Source organism: Columba livia, chromosome 1 (assembly GCF_036013475.1).
Source record: "Columba livia isolate bColLiv1 breed racing homer chromosome 1, bColLiv1.pat.W.v2, whole genome shotgun sequence".
Taxonomy (NCBI): domain Eukaryota; kingdom Metazoa; phylum Chordata; class Aves; order Columbiformes; family Columbidae; genus Columba; species Columba livia.
In genome coordinates, this window is record NC_088602.1 from 154,928,725 (window position 1) to 154,950,215 (window position 21,491).

At 42.9% G+C, this 21,491-nt stretch overlaps 1 protein-coding gene across 5 annotated transcripts; it reads left to right on the plus strand.

Annotated features, from left to right (window-relative positions):
- Positions 1-6,096: 6,096 nt before the first annotated feature.
- On the plus strand, positions 6,097-21,022 carry HMGXB4 (HMG-box containing 4). Of its 5 annotated transcripts, none has more exons than XM_065039602.1 (11): positions 6,097-6,315; positions 8,125-8,230; positions 8,818-8,936; positions 10,281-10,356; positions 11,309-12,474; positions 13,635-13,716; positions 14,209-14,273; positions 14,560-14,665; positions 15,209-15,378; positions 16,592-16,714; positions 18,646-21,022. In XM_065039602.1, exons 2-11 carry the CDS (start codon positions 8,200-8,202, stop codon positions 18,688-18,690), a joined length of 1,983 nt encoding a protein of 660 aa, XP_064895674.1. In that variant the 5' UTR covers positions 6,097-6,315; positions 8,125-8,199; the 3' UTR covers positions 18,691-21,022. The 5 variants fall into 5 exon arrangements, with proteins under 5 accessions (XP_064895674.1, XP_064895663.1, XP_064895682.1 ...); XM_065039591.1 differs by lacking the exon at positions 18,646-21,022 and adding an exon at positions 17,955-18,257; XM_065039610.1 differs by lacking the exon at positions 18,646-21,022 and adding an exon at positions 17,955-18,257 and having other exon boundaries at positions 6,174-6,315; positions 8,818-8,974.
- The last annotated feature ends 469 nt before the right edge of the window (positions 21,023-21,491 follow it).

The following is a 21,491-nucleotide window of genomic DNA, read 5'->3' on the forward strand; positions in this document are numbered from 1 at the left end:
ATATAATCGCTCAGGGATACCGTGACTTTTTTGTGTGATTTCACTAGTGTTTGTTAACAAACTTGCTCCACAGATCACGGCACAGGGCAGCCTTGAGGGTGGCATTAGCCCAGCTAGTATCCCAAGAGTTTTGCAGGCAGCACTGCCCTGTTGCCAGCCTCTCTGCACAATCCACTGCCACTTTGCAGCTGTTCAGGGCACCATGAAGTTTTCTGCTCTTCCCAAAAGTTCTGATCTCCAGCTACAACATCCATAGCCAGAATCAGAAGCAATATGCAGGCTTGGTCCACAGAAACAGCCATGAACCATCAACATTATTTTAAGAGAACTTTTAGCAATATAATAGTTTCTGGTACACAGTGCAGGACATATGCTAAAGCTGTGGTTCTGTCATAAACAAAAAACTGTAAGAATGAAGCAGCTCAGAGTTATGAGCTTTTTTGTACAGATCCTGTCACTGTCTAAAAAGAGAGGAGCAGGACAGTCTGGCCTGTACAGAAGACAGCTGTAATTGAGAGAGTCCAGGCGCAAGAAGAGGAAATGGAGTACACATCACACACAAGGAAAAAAAGAAAATGTAAGACCAGAATACAGATAGGGTTGAATGCCCATGTTTTATTGGACCAGGACTGTGATGAATTGTGGTCAGCAGAGACCAGCGACGTCCCCAAGGAGCAGGCATGGAGGGAGAGCTGAGCACAGAAAGCAATGGCATAGGTCTTGCATGGCTCTGTGAAACTCAGATTAAACCAATTCTGCCTCCCTGGCAGGTGGTGAGGAGGAGAAGATCAAAATCACTGAAAAGAGGTAAATCCAAGGCTGACTGACACTCTGCATTTAGCCTTTCCTCTATGCATATTGCCCTGGCACCGTCCCTTTATGTTTGCCTAACCAGACCAAGGAGCTATTCCTCTCCAGACCCCACTAATCCTGCTGTAACACACAGTGCTGCTTCCCCACCAAATGGAGGAGGACACATCCCACCTCACCTTACTTCTCTCAGCATGTGGACACAGAGAGTTCAGTGCCAGAAGCAGGGGGAGAAGTTGTGTCCCCATCATGACAGTTGCTGTGGCTATGAGGAATGTTCAGGCTGCTGTATTGACATTACAAATGGATGCACACACCCATGGGCTTCGGTAATGACTAGACTCACAGATGAAGAGGGAATAAAATGAATGCATCCTGAAAAAAAAAAAAAAAAAAAGCACACACAAGGACAAATGGGAAGTAATTTAAGTCCCCAACACCAAAACAATGCACATAAATCTTTTGAAGTTTTGCTTCTTTAAGGAAGCAAGTGCTTATATTCAAACAGGACTCACTAGCCTTGTTTATAAATAAGACTAAGGAAATTCTATGGCTGAGGTAATTGGCACACAAAGTCCATTACAAAATCACAGAATGGTTGGGGTTGGAAGGGACCTATGGAGATCATCCAGTCCAACCCACCTGCTAAAGCAGGTTCACCCAGAGCAGATTGCACAGGAATGTGTCCAGGTGGATCTTAAACGTCTCCAGAGGAGACTCAACCTCTCTGGGCAGCCTGTTCCAGTGCTCCTTCAAAGTAAAGAAGTTTCTCCTCATATTCAGATGGAACCTCCTGTGCTTCAGTCTGTGCCCATTGCCCCTCATCCTATTGCTGGGCACCACCGAAAGGAGTCTGGTCCAATCCTCTTGACACCCACCCTTGAGATATTTATAAACACTGATGAGATCCCCTTCAGCTTCTCTTCTCCACGCTGAGCAGACCCTGCTCTCTCAGTCTCTCCTCATTTCACCTTAAGTCCACTGTAACATTGTAATCCCTTCATATTCCCATCCATAAGCCTTTTAAAATGTAATTATTTTTCAGAGAACCTACCCAGATATAACAAGCCATGCTTCCTTTCTAAGGGTAGCTTGGTAGCTGGTAACATCTGAGTGTTGTAGTATGTACAGGGTAGCACTGCCTGTGCAAAATAAAGTAAGCTTTCCATGGGTAGGGGGCCAACAGAGGTTTTAACTCACGTCCCATTCCAATTAATGCCAAATCATCTTGGAATCTAGGAAAAATTACGGAAAAACGAAGAAGTACTGAAAAGAGATTTGTGAGTTGCAAACTGTGACAGGGAGAACTGATAACTGTTCACACTGCTCTGAGTGCTGTATTTAATTTTCTACATAACTTGGCTGTGCACTTGTGCTCATGTTACTATTCATTCCTTCTATACGCACTGCACCTGAGAGCCCACTGAACTCAGCACTACAAGGCAATGAAACAAAAGGAGGGCTACTAAATCCAGAAACTTGCACCTTAGTGCAGGCAGGAGAAAACAGGCAGACAAGAAAATATGGTGGATATAACAAGGAGAAAGCTGCACCATATTGGGTGGCTTCATGGGCAGTCAGACCTCAGCACACAACTACTTTTGCATTAAGAAAGCATACACGTGCTAAAATGTTCTGCACTGGCAAGAGTATTTCATACAACATGTACCTCACTGCCAAGAAAACACCTGAAAGAACATACCATGTACCCTTTTGCAGTCTCCCTGGCTATAGGCAAAAGAACGCAAGATGCTCTGAACAAAAGGAATGAACAATATTCTCACCATAGTCTGAGACTGAGGCTGCCCTTCAGGTCTTAAAAACTATGGGGATTGTCTGACTTCCCGATTCTCTCACTACAACCTCTTATATTCAAGAGTACAAAGAAACACTTCTGACAGGTGTTAAGGATTTGAAAGTGTTGTGACTCTCTTAAATTTGCTGTCAGCATCCTGACATTTTCCCCACCTGCCCTGTATAATCTAGGTGTACACTCTGAAGAGATTCCTGGAATTTTTAGAAAACAGAAAGGCTAAGCTGTTTGAAAGTACCCAGTAAATGCCACTGGTTCCCTTTATTAGCTCTGAAGAATGGGAGTGATTGAAATGAGTTTCTTCTGAGTATTTATGCACTGATGATAAGTGAAGTAGGAGGGACTACATGTTGTTGTTACTATTACAATTATTATTATTATTATTATTATTAATAATAATAATAATAATAATGTTCTATGGGAGAAAAGGAGCACAGATAGATCTCACCAGGGGAAATCTGAATGATTGGTGCTTCAGTGGCTTTATGTGCAAGTATCGTGCTATATGCTCATTTTTGCAAATTCACCTGCAAATTCATTCTCTCTCCTCCATACACAATCACTGACACAATCTGATACCTACAAAACATGCAGCACTAAAAACATTAAACTGCAGGGGAGCTGGATTCCTTTGTCATTCTAGGGTGCAGAATACTGAACATACCATCCTACACATTTACTAGAAACCATTATCAAATGTCTGCCATTATCAAACACCAGGCTAATTTAGGCTTTCAATTTCCATAGCAATCTGTATCCCTGTTCCTTTAGGCTGCACCTAGCCTCTCCCAACCATGCTAATGACTTATTTTGACTTACTCCCATTCTGCCTCCACATGACCCCTAGGTCAAGTGCTCCCAGGAGTCAACTGATGTTTCTGTACAGCCTGTAATATGAGCAAGAATGCTGAAGACTGTAAAATCCTCATGACGGGAACCATGTTTTTGTTGTACTGTGCATTGCCATATGGGGTATGGATCCATCACTGGGACCCCTAGGAACATCACCAGTAATCGGAGGCAAAGAGCAGGTCTCAGGGAGTTCAACTCTGGCAAGATCTTGGTCATACATTTGCAGAAGCACTTGTCCACCTTAGTTCCTCCCTGGGTTATGGGTTAGAGGGCAAAGAGTGATTTTAGAGAGTTGCAGCAGCAGCAGGCACACATATGCACATGTGAGAACACTTTCACAGGTCTTGTGCTCAGCCCAAGGGCTGGTGGGTTTAACTCTGTTTTATTACAACTGATGCAGTTGAAGACATTGATCTGTGCATAGAGACTGCACACCTCACTTTGGATCAAACTATACTTTCACAAAACATAACAGGCAGAGGTCTTTACCCTCTTTTAATTCCTCTGGGACCTAGTGTACCACAAATAATTATTGTCATCACCGTCTACTTGTTAGGACACAAAAGCATCAGCAGGACCAGAGGTGGATCTGTAAGTGCTGGGGAACATGTCCATGATGGGTCAGATTCAACCTCAGGCATGGCTGGGAATTGTAGTCTGCAGACAGCATGGGACTGTGAACAGCCTCCAACAGAATCATGTGAGTGTCTGCTGGCATCTAAATAAAACAAAGACTCCTGCATCAGTGGAGATGATGGGATTTAAGGTAAGAGTTACGTGAGGTTTGTTGAACAGAGACCTCCTGAGCCAGTCAGAGTGAAGAAAGGCAAACCTGGTGGGAAAAAGACTTATCTTTTCTGATCAGGCTGTTTCTTGAGCTTTTTCACCTCTGTCTTGAATCTTTTGGAGTAATGAATGAGTCTTTTAGAAGATGCAGGGGGTAATTTGCCTTTCTCTTGCTTGCCACCTTTGGACAGTTGATTGGAAAGGGCGTGAGGGCTGCATAATGCCTTCAAGGGCATTACCCTCCAGTGTGCTGTTCAGACACACTTATCTCAGCTCCAGCTGGTCCTGACTCTCCACCTGTGCAGCACATCCACTCAGTTCCTCGGGCAATCATACAGACTTCCAGGAGATCTGTCTGTTCACATGCATGCATGACTAATGTGAGGAAAGCACTGGATCTGTGACGGCTTAGTAACAGGATTTCACTCTTTCCCATTGACCCACCGTGGCGGGCACAAGCAGGCAACAACTATCCCACACTGCCAGCCCAGAGACTTCTGACTTAAAGAAAGGGACGATGAGAAGCTGTGCTGCTATTGCAGAGCACCCATGCACACGAAGAGGAGGTTGCACCAAAGATGGGGAAGTTGGGCCGCGCTCCACACACCACAGTCAGGGGCTGAGCCAGGGCCCAGCACTGAAATGGAGAAATAAACTTAACAACAGAGTCAGTTACAGAATCATAGAATCACACAATGTTAGGGATTGAGAAGGACCTCAAAAGATCATCTAGTCCAATCCCCCTGCCGGAGCAGGAACACCTAGATGAGGTTACACAGGAAGGCGTCCAGGTGGGATGTGAATGTCTCCAGAGAAGGAGACTCCACAACCCCCCTGGGCAGCCTGTTCCAGTGCTCTGGCACCCTGAGAAGAAGTTTCTTCTCATATTTAAATGGAACCTCTTGTGTTCCAGTTTGTACCCATTGCCCCTTGTCCTATCACTGGTTATCACCAAGAGGAGCCTGGCTCCATCCTCATGACACTCACCCTTTACATATTTATAAACATTAGTAAGGTCACCCCTCAGTCTCTTCTGCTGCAAGCTAAAGAGACCCAGCTCCCTCAGACTTTCCTAATAACGGAGATGCTGCACTCCCTTAATCATCTTTGTGATTCTAATTATACTGTTAAGCGGCATTTTTTATTTTATCAGCACTGAGGAGCTCTGGGAATCGTTTTCCATAAGTGCTCCAAAGGCTGGATGCTCTTGTGTTGCTTATATTCACATAATTGTTACATACACATTACAATTTTCAAAAATTTTGGCATACATCTATACTAATTGATGATGTTAGTTATAATTGTTGAGCTTCTTACTTACAATACATCTATTAATTATTAGTTAAATATAAGCTAAACACTCTGCTCCTGAGCAATGTGTTACTTAATCTTCCGTCTCCCTCTTGTCATGCAGAAGGATCTGAAACTTGAAAAATATCCCCTCATTTTGCAGATGGTCAGAAAGCATTTATCATGTCAGTTGGTTAATGACGGGTACGTCTTTTGTAAGTTAGTGTACATTTATTTGGCAGCTTCTCTCCACCGGGCCCGCGCACTCGCACCAGGGCGGGCAAAGAAGGCCCGGCGCAGGGTTCTCCAAACCTCGGCCGCGCTAGGAGCCGGGGCCGTGGCGGGCAAAGCTGAACGTGTGGCGGCTGCGGCGCCAATGCCGTGCGGCACAGTGCGGGGCGCCGGCGTCCCCGCCCCGCTCACACCCCGAGAACGGCGATCCCCGCCTGGCCCCGCCATCGACGCGCTCGGCAATCCCGCACCCCGCCTTCTCCCCCGCCCCGCCGGAGCCACGTTGGATGCGCTCGGCGCTCGGCTGGCTGCCCCTGGCCCAGGCGACAGAGGGACGTCCCTCTTCTGCTTCTCCAAGATGGCGGCCGCGGGCGGCGCGGCGGGAAGCGGCGGTGCGGAGTGAGGCGGCCACGGTGTCTCCTCACCCTGCGGCTCGGCGCCGGCGGACCCTGTCACCGCTGGGCAGCCGGGGTACGCCCGAGTCCGCTGCAGAGGCGGAGCCGCGGGCTGGAGCGAGGCCGGAACCCGCTGAGGTGAGAGGGCGCGCGGGCGGGAGCGGGGCGGCCCAGCTCGCTTCAAACGGCGGCGGCGGGTCCGGGGGTGGCGGCGCGCATGCGCCGGTTGGGACGCGGGGACCGGCCCGAGGTTTTTCCCCTCCGCCGCGCTCGGGGGTCCCCGTGGGCCCCGCCTGCCCCTGCGGGGCCCCGCGGCCTCCCGGCTCCCTGAGAGCGCCCTCCACTTCCACCTGCGCGCTCTGCGGCCGCTCGGTGGCCCCTCGGTTCAAGGACGGGGAACTGCTTGAGAGAGTCCAGCGCAGGGCAACAAAAATGATTAAGGGAGTGGAGCATCTCCCTTATTAGGAAAGGCTGAGGGAGCTGGGTCTCTTTAGCTTGGAGCAGAGGAGACTGAGGAGTGACCTCATTAAAGTTCATACAGATGTAAAGGGTGAGTGTCATGAGGATGCAGCCGGGCTCTTCTCGGTGACAACCAGTGATAGGACAAGGGTCAATGGGTATAAACTGGAACACAGGAGGTTCCACTTAAATTAAATTTGAGAAGAAACTTCTTCATGGTGAGGGTGAAAGAACACTGGAACAGACTGCCCAGGAGGGTTGTGGAGTCTACAAATTGCTGTGCTTGCTACCAACAATGTATAGTTGTCAGAATATTGACTTGAAACATTTGATGGCAGATGATTTCCCAAAACCTGATGAAATAACGTATATTCCTATGAACTTGAACATACATCTCCTGTGCACCTGCAAGCTTGATTTATTTGGGACTTTGTTGTTTCACTTAAGTAACTTCTATAGGATGAATATGTTGGACATTCTCCACCCCAGCAAAGTATTTATAATTTGAGGTGTGTGCACCAATGTACAAGCACAAGTTCCCGGCTCTCCAGGTTTTCAAATGTAACTTTGTTGTGGAAAGATGACTGTGACAGCTAGCAAGAGAAGCTGCGTGGTCTTTGTGATTGAACACTTACAGATGTGTGCACAAACACACGAAATCTGTTAGGTTGAATTGCTTATGAGAAGAAGGTCAATCTTTTCATGTTAAGCTGGTCTCTGACTGAAGAAAAAAAAATAAAACAAACATTTACTCTGAGGGAACCAGAATGTAGCTATTCCATAAAGGCACTGTCCTGCCGTATGCCAGCAGCTGTGGAACAGAGTGACTCAGTTAGAGGAGACCTGAAGTTTGGGGCCTGACAGGGGCTTGGGTGCTGTGGAAGCCCTAGCAAAAAGGAGCGCTTTCTTCCATTCCCTCTCTCAGGCTGGCATTCAGAATGGCTGCAGTGGTAGTGTCAGGAAACACATCAGAGGGATGCACACCTTCGCTACAAAATGAGCAGTTATTTAGTTCAAAACATTTGAAATAGTTCTTTTGTAGCACAATTATTCCCACCTGTTTTCTTCTATTCCTTCACTTCATCTGAGATTCAAGGGTTTGGACTTTCTTTTTAAACATCTCACTCCTTGCCACACTGGCTCCTTACAAAAAATGGTTTTGGCACAAGTTCGGGTGCAGTTTTGAATGACATGAAAATTAAACTCAGCTATAAACTCACCTTCTTTCTATTTTTGTAAATAAATTACTTCTGTGATTTGGAGATTTTCCAAGGAAGAGGTGGTCTTATTATGTGTTTAAAATAATAGAAGAACGTAATCCAGTTTAATTTTAAAAGAATATTCTGTGAAGCCTGAGGAGTGAGCATGAACCGATGAGAAGGTAGACTTCTTTCCCATTGCCTGACAGAGAATCTTCACTTGGTTTGGAGGAAGTTTCACATTTGATTCTTCTTTACGGGAGGGTTATTTTCATTCTCTCTTTCTCAGGCCTTTTCCTGTAGATGGGAACAGGGCACGGAGCCCAGACGTGGCAACGCATTCTCAGGCTCCTGCAGGACCACCATGGCTTATGATGACTCCAAGAAGAAAGAAGGTATGACTGCTTCATACTCCCAGAGGGAGTTACAAAAAAAAGGGTATCCTCTGCAGCCTTTGCCAGGCCATGGAATCAGAGTGAGAAGGGGAACTAGTCTGCTGTGGAGCCCTTAAATTTAATCTGGCCATGTTGCTGGAAGATCCCAAGCCCTTGACTTTCAGGTGTACAGAGCTGGGATTAGAATGTGGCAGAAATGGGTGGTATTTCCTAATGCAAACACCTTGATTGGAAACTCTGCCACTGTAGCCTTTCTTCCTGTCAGGTCAGTGGAAGCATGGACCAGAGATGGGGATGTGTTTTGTCATAGCAATATTGCTAAGGGCAATTGTCTCGAGGAAGAAGTATACAAGGGTTAGAAATGAAATCTTGAGTGATTGTGTTACAGCGTTAGAGCACTGAGCCCCATCCCTGTAGTCAGAGAGTACAGATCATTACCTTTTAGGCCCCTGTGCTTGTTGTGTTTTGTGCATCATTCTGTGCCGGTGTGTGCTGTTATCTTATTTTGTGCATAGTCCACATGTCTATCGTTCCTTAATGGGGTATTTAATTTCTTCCTTTTTTTCCCCATTTGACATAAATCTTAGAGTTCCTAGAGAGCGATCGAAGTGTTGATGACGTGGGGCTGGCAACTGGCAGGATACAGCGAGAGAAAAAGCGCTCTTACAAGGATCTGCTGCAAGAGGGAGACGAGGCAGCGACTCAGGTCAGGAAGTTCTCCAAGAAAAAGTTGAAGGTGTAAGGGTATGTGTAAAGCTAGTAACAGGATGGGTGGGTTTATCATTCTTTTTTATGTAGAAATGCATGTAGAAGACAGCAAGAGCAGCTACTTGTGTCTTGTATTGTTCAGTAACTTTCCTGGGGAAAAGGTCAGTCTCAATTACAAGTGGTACTGATTTTTCTGGCCTCAAAAAATAGGGTAATGCCCCAGTCTTGTTGTAGAACCTTGCAATTCGTAAGGTAAGAATGAGTAACTTTTTACACCAAAAGAAGGATTTTCAGAATTTATGTTTATAAATAGGCAGCAACGGATGAGTATAATGTTAACTGATGCGCTGTTGTCTTCCTGATTCTGCAGACAGCCTGAAACGATAGCTCTTGAGAGGTATGAACTTGCCCTATTCACCTCTTTGGGGCCTTAACTCTGAAATCACGTAGTGACAACTTAAGTTTCTTGAAAACTTTTCTCTTTGAGCTAAAATTTCTGCTGTTAGCTCAAAGGTGACTATCTTGTGATTGTTGTTGTTTGTTTTTTTTTTTAATCTGGAAAGCAAGGTCTAGTTGAAAATGAAAATCTTCTACCACACAGATGGAATTCTGTAGAGGAGCTTCATTTTTAGACCAAAAACTGGTCAAGAGACATGTAATAATTGTGTGACATGAGATATTAAGTCAATTTTTTGGCCCATCATTTTAATTGTCACCTCTCTGTACCTTCTTTCACTTATTTTATCTTCTTCATCATATTAAACATGAACTGCTCACCTTCATTTTCAAGGCTTGACAGCCTGTGCATGCTTAGTTATTTCTTAGCTTTATTAAGAGGTAGATGTCTGTCTTCTATCAACTGATCAGCTGATCTCCAAATGCTGGCTTTCATTGTCCATTTCTTAACACTTCCAAATACGCTTTTTCAAGTTTTCTTGTCTATTGCTCCACTCACCTGGGGGAGCTCCCTGTAGAGATCTGTCTTTCAGTTCCCTATAGCCTTGTGCTGCAATGCCTACAGAAAGCTTGATGCTGGTTAGGTGGCTGATGTGCTGAAACCAATCCTGACTAATACCATTTTTTTTTGTATTCCCCCACCTTTCCATACTATGCTTTTTGTCTCTTACTTTAAACCTACACTGTGGGCTCTTGGGAACAGGGTATGTTTACTTGTTTTAGCACCTAGAATAATGATCCTGGTTCATACCTAGTGTTCCTTGATGTTACAGTAGTACAAATAACTCTTGATATCTCCTACAAATTGCTATCTATGCCAATAATCCATGTGAATCTCATATTGTTTCCCTCTTGTTGGTTAGCAAGTTTTTTCTTCTTATTCTAGGACAGTGACCTTTTTCCAGGGACAGAGCCTCACAAAAAGAAGAGAAAGCACTCCTCCGATGAGTTCTGCTACAGAGGTAAGACAGCAATCAGGCAGGGGAAGGGGCTAATGGATCATGACTTTGAGGAAAGGCTGCTGTTGAAGCAGTGCCTTCAAGCTTTGTGGTTAGCACTTTATAGGGGGAAAGTACGTCAACCTGTCTTAGGACGAGTAATCAGAAACCTGACACTGATCAACACCAAACAGCAAAAGATTAGGGAATTATATTTTCAGAGTCTAGGTTAACAAGTTGTCATTGTTGAGGCTAGAGATCTTCCACCCCCCTTTTCATTGACAAGTTGTAGTTTTCTAACCCTTACCTTCCCTTCTGGCATTTGCACTTCTTTTTTCCCTATTGCATTTTAGGCTGTAATTTTACTTGGAGATAGTATTACTTTCTCTGAATTTGTAAAGATAGGGTGCATCATGGTGATAAATAAATGCTTTTGGGTTCAATTTAGATACAGAAGCATTATTCTCACAATTAATAAGCTGGCCAGAAAATGACAGTTCTGTTCATAAAAGATTTAATTTTGGCCCAGTGAAAAGAGAAAGCCAAGCTGAAATTTTTCAAAACCTGTTTTCAGAATTAAAAAGCTTGTGTTTTCAGTTCCTTGGTCTCACCCTGGCTAAAAATAGCACAAAAACCTTGCACTTGAGATGTAATTTCAGTCTAAATAAGATACATTTTCATCAACATAAATCATTTCACAATAGAATACAGTGTTTGAAGAATCTTCAAGAACTTTCCTACTCTGTCTTCCTGCCTCAAATTATTTGACCAGCTCAGGCATTACAGCTCCTGAATCGTGTCAGTAAGGCCATGCTGAGCTGGCTACAAACTTCAGAGATCTTCTGTTTAAAGCAGGATGCAAATCCGTTAGCTGTAATTGTAAGTCTTGCAGGATTCCCATTTAACTTCTTTGGGCTAGAATAATGCTGTCTTTAAGGGAATCATGTAGGTGTACTTTTCTCTTGACTTTTTTCAGGTGTTTCACCTTTGGATATACCATCAAAGAAGAAGAAAAAAAACGTTTCTAGCCCATCCTCAGCTGACACAACCATGGATTTACTCAAGACTGCCACCTCACCTTTGTCCACAAGCTCAAAGTCTTCAAAGAAAACCTCTGAGAAATCATCTTATTCTTCCTCTGGCCATTCCGAAAGCAAAAAGGAGCACCACAAGAAGAAGCTGAGTGGGAGCAGTGGGGAGCACTCAGTGGACGATGGCAGCTTCCACAAATCTAAAAAAATGAAGCCTCTCTACGTGAACACAGAGACACTCACTCTTCGTGAACCTGATGGCTTGAAGATGAAGCTCATCCTTTCACCAAAAGAGAAAAGTAGTGCAGCAGATGATGACTCTTTTTCCTATTCTTCAGCACCAGCAGCTGCAAAGAAATCTTCAAAGAAATCAAGTCGAGATGAGCAAGGCTCGTTCCTTATGGGTCATGAACTGCAGAGCTTCCTGAAGTCATCCCGGAAGAAGCACAAACCACATCCGGAAACACATCCACCTTCTGAGGGTTTTGGTGCTGACACCTCCCTTTACTCAGAGGGTCATGGGAGTGAATATGAGGCTTCAGGTATGGAGGCACCACCAGAATCTGGTTCCTCATCTGGTGGGGAGTTGGAGGCTGGAGAGCTAGTGATAGATGACTCCTACCGGGAAATCAAGAAGAAGAAGAAGTCAAAAAAAAGTAAGAAGAAAAAGGACAAGGAGAAACACAGAGAAAAGAAGCACTCTAAGTCTAAAAGAAGTTCTGGACATGCTCCTGTAGCAGAAGCAACGGTGTCACCACCACCACCACCTCCCAGTACCCACTATGTTCTTCCTCCACCTCCTCCTGCAGTTTTTCATTCAGATGGTCAAAGTGAGAAGAGAAGGAAGAAGGAAGACAAGGAGAAGGACAGATCTGAGAAATGGGAAAAGGACAGGGAAAAGGAAAAGGAAAGAGAAAAAGAAAAAGACAGAGAAAAAGAAAGAGAACGAGAGAAGGAAAGAGAAAGGGAAAAGGAAAGAGAAAAAGAAAAGGAAAGAGAAAGGGAAAAGGAAAGAGAAAGAGAAAGGGAAAAGGAAAGAGAAAAAGAAAAGGAAAGAGAAAAGGAAAAAGAAAAGGAAAGAGAAAGAGAAAAAGAAAAGGAAAGAGAAAAAGTAAGGAGAACTTAGAGGGAAAGTAGAAGTTGGGTGATGGGTAATGGTGAATTACAAAGACACGTTAAATTGAAACAGAAAGATAACTAATAATGAGATCAGTGGTTTCACTGAAGCATGTTTGTAAAAATGTGTCAGTCACTGTGACTTCTGTTTGTAGCAAAATGAATATATATCATTCTGGTTTTGTGTCACAGGCAGTCTTTAGCCAATAGAGGATCTTTGAAAAGGTTATACTTAATTTGCTTGTTACAGGTTGTATACCAAACACAGCTGCATCATTTTCTAAAGCAACCAGTTCTAGCTATTGCCAGGCAGACTTTCGGACTAGTAATCCATCATCACATTTCCTGTAAAAACGAATCGAGCTCTAACATGAAAAGTGAATATATTTACCCATTTACTCCTGTTTTCAAATGAAATTCTAATTCTTACAGACTACTACATTCCCATTTCTGTCCTGCACTCATAAATTCAGTTTTCCATGGTTGGTGTATAAAAATATAAGTAGAAGAAATGGTAGCTAGCGTATGAATGAGTTTACAGGTGATAGCACTGCAGCTGTGTAAATGGGGAAAAGCAGCTTCTGTTTGTTCAGAGAAACAAGAGTTGCTTTGTGTCAGGAAATGGGCAGACATAGCCCAAATTTGTTCAGCCATTATTCTGTTCTTGTTAAGTTTCCTCTGATCATAGCTCAGCAACTGCTTATGCCTTTGCTGTCAGTGCACTTATACTGTATTTCCCTGCAAGTCTGAAGTATTTTGTAAGGATGCAAAAAATGGAACAAAACATTATGATGAGGACTGAATTGTTTTGACAAATCTATGATAAGTACTTTGAATAGTAAGACAGGTAGTTCTAAGATACATTAACAGAGTTGTATGTTGATCCTAAGATTTAGAATATCAAGTTGTAACTTATGAATGAAAAGCATTGATAGAGTTGTTGTAAGATAAGCCTTGTACTAAGGCTAGTTCTGGCTGGTTCCTGGGCTTTCATAAATTCCAAATTCAGCCAGAACATGTAAAACACTGCTTTTTTAGGTTCCTGATCTAAGCACCACAACTTTATTTAGATCTTCAATAAATGCCAAGTTCTTATTAAATTCAAGTAGGTCACATTGTAATTAAAAATGTGTTTTCCTTTTTTCTTCTGACTAGCCAAAGAAGAAAAATATGTCTGCCTACCAAGTGTTCTGTAAGGAATATCGTACAACTATTGTGTCTGAGCACCCTGGAATAGGTGAGAGAGTAATCTAGCCTTCTCTTCTCTTGATTATACACTAGCCAGGTTAATTAGCAGAACATACTGTCTCTGTTAAAGAATCTGCCAGTCTTCTTCAAATAAGAGGTTTCAAAGGGACAGGAGCGGATTTCATTGGTTTATGATTGCATGTTAACCAAGCTGTGAATCTGGATAAAGAAATTATTAGCTCTTTGGTATTTTACTTAAAGAGTTATCTTCATTGTCTCACTTTTCTGTAAATACACGTGTGACCTTATATTCCCAGTATCACCTTTTTTTTTTCTTTTTTTTTTTTTCCATTTTAAACAGTAATGGGAATGCACACTGGCAATCATTTTCAGGACAGTGTGGAGAATTCCAGTTGTGGAATGGATTGCTCCCTAAAGGTGTATGCATAAGCCAGTACATTTCCTATGTTCTCTCCATGATTTGTTATTTCATTTGTTTAAAACATCTGCTTTAAACATTTATCTTCTTTCTTTCTGCCAGATTTTGGAGAGCTAAGTAAAAAACTGGCAGAGGTGTGGAAGCAGCTACCTGAGAAGGATAAACTGGTGAGTGTGTGTGAGATGTTTTTGTAAAATTGTTCCTGTGAACTAGGTGCTTAGGTCAGAATATGCTGGCAGCATTGCTGCCACACCTTGAAAGATGCTACCTATGTTCCCAAAGCATGGAAAGTATGGAAACCTTGCCCTTGTGATCATAAAAGCATCCGTTTTCTTCTCATGGCATTGCTTCACCAGTTAGCTACATAACGTCAATGTACCTCCAGGTTCTGGCATCAGGTAACAGAATTACCTAATGTTACAAATCTCTCTTTTCATTCTGTGGTAACTGCAGATCTGGAAACAGAAAGCTCAGTATCTCCAACACAAGCAGAATAAAGCAGAGGCCACCACTGTGAAGAGAAAGGCATCAACTTCAGATGGTGCGCCAAAAATTAAAGGTAATTGTTGCGCTTTATTTGCTCTGGTCTTCTTTCTTGGCCAGGGAAGATAGCGTTGCCTGTGGAATAAAGAATGAAGGTCCTTTCCTGCTTCACATCCCTACCTGCTTTCTCAGAACTCTTGATCTTAACTCGTCATATTACTCAAAAACAACATTTCTGTAAGAGTGAGAATGACATCAGCTTTTTTTTTTTTTTTAATCCTTGTCTAATTTGTAGCATGGTATTGTTTTTAGCAGTTCAGGGATTGAAATGTAAATCAAAAACAAGCAGCAGGGAAGTTCTAGTGGGATTAGCTTGCTGCAGGAGGAAAAAGGGTTGTTTTTGGCTTGGTATCTTTGCTTACCCAATCTCCTGGATTGTATTTAGCTGAGGTAGATGCTTTGCACACGTAGAAGGAAAGTTTCGACTCCAAAGGCCACAGGACCACCTCCACATAACTGTTTAAGTACCTCATGCCTTGGAGATTTGAACTTTAATAAGTCAATAGGCTCGTAAGTAAAAGAACGAGAGAATATGGAATTTTAATTTGTGCGTTTTCAGCTTCTCCGACAGGAGTGGTTTCCCCTCATAAAAAATCCCCCACCAGCACCGTGGTGGTGTCCTCGTCACCAGCCAAAGTCCCTGAGACAGATCCTATTGATGTAGCTGCACACTTACAGCTCTTGGGTGAATCTCTGAGCCTCATTGGACACAGACTGCAGGAAACAGAGGTGAGTCTCTAACCAGCAATGTCACAGTGATGTCAAGTAATCTACACACAGGATTGGGGGACATTGTTATTTTATTTTACTTAAAAGCTTAGCCAATGCTTTTCTCTTAGGAAGACAAATTAGAGATGGTACGTTTTGTTTCTTTGATGCATTGCTGTTTGTTTTCAGTGAAATAAAAAGCCTTCTGTCTCAAAGACAGACAGGTCCTTTGCAGCTCTAGGTCCTTGAAGGCGATTCTTAGTTCAATAGGCTCTTCAGTCTTTCCTTATTTTATATTCACCTTGGACCTGGTACTTCCTTGATATCTTTGCCATTCTCTGGTCCAGTTTCTGTTACTGTTTCAAGCCTTCTTAGAAAACCGTCAGAGAAGGCCTTTGCCAAGATAGTTTTGCATGTCCTGTTGTTTTCTGGCAGTATCGTATTGCCAGTGCTTTGGATAGGGGCCACTACTGTTTCAACATACCTGGTAATGTAGAAGATGTCACATTTTAATGGTTTCCTACTGTTAGATAGAGTGATTGTATGTGGGTGTGCATGTGCACATACACGCATCCCACCGCACCCCCCAAACCTGTAAGGGGAGCACTTATTTGGCTCAAATAATATAATTGAATTTTATGGATAATATGATCATCTCATCCCACTATGCTTGTTTGTTGTATCAGTGGTAAAATAAAATGTACTTGCATTTTGTTTCTGGTATGATCAATTGAGGTCATTCTTCAGAGAAACAATCACATTGAAATCTCCCCCTTGATAGAAAGGCAGGCAAACAAATTCCCTTTCCTGATAGCACATCAATAACTAAAACATTTGTTACAGACTTAGCATTTCTTTGGACTTCAGTAGTAAAACAACTATTGTCTTTAGGACTCATGTGGTTAACAAAATAAGCGGTACAAAATGGTAAAGGAATTGCATTACAAAAATGGTGGAATTAAGTGTTTTGTGCAACTGTCAAGTTTCTGACCTTTTCTGATGTTCCCTACTTTTTTCCTATACCAGTATGTTGCTTACTGAATCCGTAATTTTTTTGAGCCAGCAGTCTCTCTGTGAAGTTCATGGCATAGTTTTGTTACTGTGTAAATTATTAAAGTGGACTAGAAGAGCTTAAGAGTGAAGATACTGTATCTTCATGAAAACCAATACAATTGTGGGAGAACCATCATTCCCACTACTCATTCCTATGCATTTTTTCTTCCGTTACTTCCAGGGAATGGTGGCTGTTTCAGGAAGTTTGTCAGTACTTCTAGATTCAATCGTCTGTGCTTTGGGCCCGTTAGCGTGTCTGACCACACAACTACCTGAATTGAATGGCTGCCCCAAGCATGTTTTGGTGAGTTCCTTGTGGTTGTTTCCATTCTAGCACTGTTAATTTTAGTAGAGTCAAGCTAGAGTTTTTGATGAATCAGTCTTACAATATGATTATAATTCCAGTACAACACAAAAATTGTTTTGGTCATAGATTTTTATAGAGGAATATTTCTTGAAATTCTTTGAAATGGTACTGGTTTAAGGTATTGTGCAACTTTTTTCTTTCTGGTGGCAACTGACTTAATATTTGTACCATTGATTGCATTGTGTGTAGATCTTGTTTTAGTGACTGAATCAATCCATCCAAATCAAATAGAAGGCCTGTATACATTCATTTTGATCTCTAAATTTCCATTGAAAAATAAAAAGCACCTTCCAGCTGCTCTGTATCACACAACATATTTTTCCTTTAGTAGCATGAAAAACTTGTGATCTCGGGATTCCAAATGTGATGGAGTAGGGCCTTTTACGTGTGGCTGTAACCTTCTCCAAGGAAAGAAAAATAGTCTCTGTTTTAAGGAACTGCGTAACTACAGGTTCTTTTCCACCTTAAACTACATTTTCTATTGAGCCCTGATTTAGCAAGGCATCTATGTAGTGTGATGTGGACACAGATTAAAATGGCAGCAGCATAAAAGAAATCAGGAGCCAGACCTCCAGCAGGGGACATGAATAAAGCAGAGAAGGAGAGGAGCAGAAATGAAAAATAAATATATATTCTGCAAAAGTTAAGAGATTAAAAACTAATCTGGCATAACAAAAAAGGGATATTAACTGGCATGTCGTAATAGGGCAGCCCAGACATTGATTCATTCTGAAAAAGCACTATTAACAACAACGAAGGTGACAACTTAGGCTGTGTGCTCCCACAAACTGCCTCTCTGCACAAAAGCTGAGTCAGTGGGGTGTTCCCTCCTAAGCCCTGGAAGAACATCCTATGCTTTTTTTCCTTCTTGCTTGCCAAGTGCATTCAGAGCAATGACAGCACATGACTAATGGTGCATTTATTGGAAACTTGATCAACTTATTGTTATAAGGAGCAGTGGAGCTTTAAGTGGATTAAGGCACTTGTCCTTCACTTCTGAAAACTGGTATTCAGACTTGAATAATAAATTATTCTGAGTTTTACCATCAGATACATAACAACAGCGGTAGTTTAAGACACGGATAAAATTGTCAGTGGTCGTGTTGCATGTGGGATCCAATTAATCTTTTCAGTCAGTAGGTGGCACTGTTAAATTCTAGAATCACAACTGTTGCAGATCCGGCTCCTCTGTCTTAAGGAATTAAAAGGTGGTGTTCCTAAGGCCTTCTTCAGCCGTCCAGCCACAAGCTTGAGCTTACTGAAATACTGCATTTGAAGAACGTGCAGATAGTATACTGATGAGTCTTGTTTTTTGATGTGCACAAGGACTTTTACTCTCAGAACTGTATTATATTTTTGTAAGGAAAACTGGAGGGTGCTTCTTTTTTCCATCTGACACCCTATTAATGGGTGTGTTTGAGGGTTTTGTCTTTACTTATACATGCAGAATTTAATAAAGGACTTGTGAGTGTAAAGTCAAGTAATTTTTTTTATATGCGACAACTTTGATCACTTTGCTCAAGTCCTTTATAACTAGTCTTTCCTGTGGTTGGTGTGATATGGTTGACGTGGCTTCTTTCATATTTGGAGATAAGAGTATGAGGTTTGTAAAGAGGAGGTCACTTGGGGAAAGCCTCAAGCACTTTCATTGTTTCCGTGTGTTTACAAATAGTGAGTGTTTAGTTAACTTACATTTCCAAAATATGAAAATAAGCCTAGCAGTGGTGGTGATGACGACACAGATTTGTTTGTTTCATGATAGGATAACTTGTAAGACAATGACCATGCTTAGTACCCTTGTCTGTGTCATTTTTTAGGGATTTTGAGTCATTACCTAACACTAAAAAAAGCTGAATTTCTTTTCCCAGTCAAACACACTAGACAACATTGCCTACATCATGCCTGGACTTTGATGGGAGAGGATCCTGGGACGTACTCAGCCTCTGCGTAACTGACTTGCGTATACATGTACTACACCGGCACTCCAAAAGGGCTCCGTGTGTAGGGTTTTAAAGTTTTATATCTGTATAGTATATATGTAGGATTGTAACTATTTCACTTCTATTTTATGAAAAGTTGTGAAGTTAAGCTGAGAAAACCCTTTTGTGTTGGTTAGTGAAATGTCCTCCAATCTGAGAGTATTTTGAATGAACAATTCAGAAAGCTCTTGAGATACTCGCCTTAAGTTTAGATCCTTTAGTGGGGGAAGCAGCCAGAGAATGGACTTTTCAATATAAAGAAAAAAAATAAATGTCACCGTGAGAGCAGTCATTGAAACAGGTGGCCCAGAGTGGCTGTTGACTCTCCATCCTTGATAATATTCAAAAACCGAATGAGCAGCCTGCTCTATTTGGGCTTTCTTTAAGCAGGGAGATGGAGCAGATGAGCTCCCGATATCCCTTCCAACCTAAACTATTCTGATATTCTATGTGCAGGTAGAGATTATAATATATTTTGGACCAAGGAATAGTATTGAACTCTTCACCAGCCCTATTTCTAACTGTTTTTCAGTTTAAAATCTGCTGCTTGAGGGGAAAGCTGAATAGCTGATCAAAAGATACAGAGGTCTTTACCTCTTGGTCACTTCTTCTGACCACCCCTCTTCAGTCAGTAACAAATTTGTTGGCGTCAGCTGGCTGGTCTGGTAGCTGGCATTTGAAGTAAAGTGGAAGATGACAACTAATTTAATCTTTTCTGGTGGACTTGCACCCAAATTGTCTTTAGGACAATCTATCAACCAACTGCATTGGCTTGAGAGGATGAACCTCCTGCTGGTTTTTCCAGGGCATGGTCAGCCTGCTTTGATGGAGAGGAGCATGGAAGCAGATTGGGAAAAGTTTGGGATTGCTTCTGCCCATCTTGCTGCTGTTTTGTGAACAGACAGCTTTGTTTTCTGAGGTGGCTGATCCCCCATCCCTTTCACCAGCAGTACTGAAAGAGCTGTGGTGCTGCTGCGAGCAGTGACTGATGACCAGTTTGAAGCAGTTACGGCTGGGTAAGGCACACGTGGGTTGATGGAACCGATTCCCCTTCCAGACACATACTTGGTGTTTGGTTTTCTACTGCTCTAGAAGAGGAGCCACAGGAGAGCACTTGGTTCTCATAGGGGCTTTTGTCTGTCTGTATGTACGTGTACGTGGTGTTCATATCATATGTATTTAACTTTTACAGATATCTGTAACAGATTTTAATTTATCCTGTATATTTCTCTCTCTGTGTGTATATATATATACATATTTTAAAAGCAAAAATCCCTCCCTTCACCAACAGTGCGTGGAAAATATGAATCAAGTTTGCTTCACCCCACTTCCTGCAGGAATCAGCTAGCTCTGTGTGTCATAGTATGATGTTGTATGGGGAAACACCAGGAAGATTTTAAGTGTTTGTAGAAGCAGGCTATCTTATGAAGGCAGCTAGAACAACTGAACTACAATGTGGCTCTAGCCTTTCCAGCCTTATAAAAGTTTTAAAATGACAGAAGAGCACTTAGTTACATCAAATCTGAAGTGTAGCTTCTGTTTTTCAGGGCAGCTGAAAGCGAACTGTCCCTCATTGTGGCTGGGCCCCAGATCATATTTAAATTAAATCCTCAGTTGTGTGGGAGGGTTTTTCTCCCCGTTCCTCTTTACCGTGTATTCCCCAGCTGTGCCTATACAAGGTAGATGATCTCTTACAGAGCTTTTCTCAGTGCACTGTTAGATTTTCTCAGACAGTGGAGGAGGCAGAAGGTTCTCAGACCACCTCACAAGTTCTCAACGCAAGCCTCATACCTGAGTGTACATGTTTTAACAACATATGACTAATCCCAGTGAGCCTGGAATTGGGAAGGGCCCTGGAGGGCTGCAGCCTGATCCCACTTCGGGTCCTGGCGCGTACTAAAGCATCTGCTCTCGGGAGCGGCACAAAATACCTGGATCTTTCCAGCCCCTTGCAGTTGAGAGCATTGTGGTGCAGGGGTAGATCTGCTTGCGAAGGAGCAGAAGGGGATCAGCTTTACCTTTGTCATCTCTACAATGGAAAACTCTTGAAGAGTTTGAAAAACAACCCTGGTGTATTGTATTTTTATTTAAAATTTGTACACTTTGTATAATCTGTATCTTGTGGCATTTGGTGCTAGAGGGAAGACTTTGGCAAGACTTAGCCGTTTTTGTATTTTTGTTATTTCCTTGCTGTTTGATCCAGATTACGTTAGACTTATACACAGAAACTTTTTTGTACTGTACTTACAATATAAGATTTTTTTAACGTTTGGAGTACTGTCATTCATTTCTGGCATGCACTGTGTTTTTTGCAACTGTTGTTAGTACTGTTACAGCACGTAGCGTTTTTCAGCAGAACACGTCCAGCTCCAAAGTCGTTAAACCCTGTTTGCAGGCCAGCTGTACTGCTTCCAGTAGCACAGTTCACCCACAGGATCACTCGGAGAATACTGACAATTTGGGGCCCTTTCTGAAGGGAGTCGCACTGCAGATAGCACCGGGGCCCTTTTCCTCCCCGCTGCCTCCCCTCCCACTCGTTGAGAACCGCACAGGGGACCCGAGCCAGTGACACAAGACGGCGTTCGATCGTGATTCGCGTTGGTTATTCGCGCGTCCCCGTTGCCAGGGCCCGAGTGTCGGCGGTTGCAGCCCCGGCTCGGGCGGGCGGCAGCTCAGCAGAGCTTCGCCCGGACCCGCTGCGCCCCAGCTCGGGGTTACAGACAACGACACGCCCG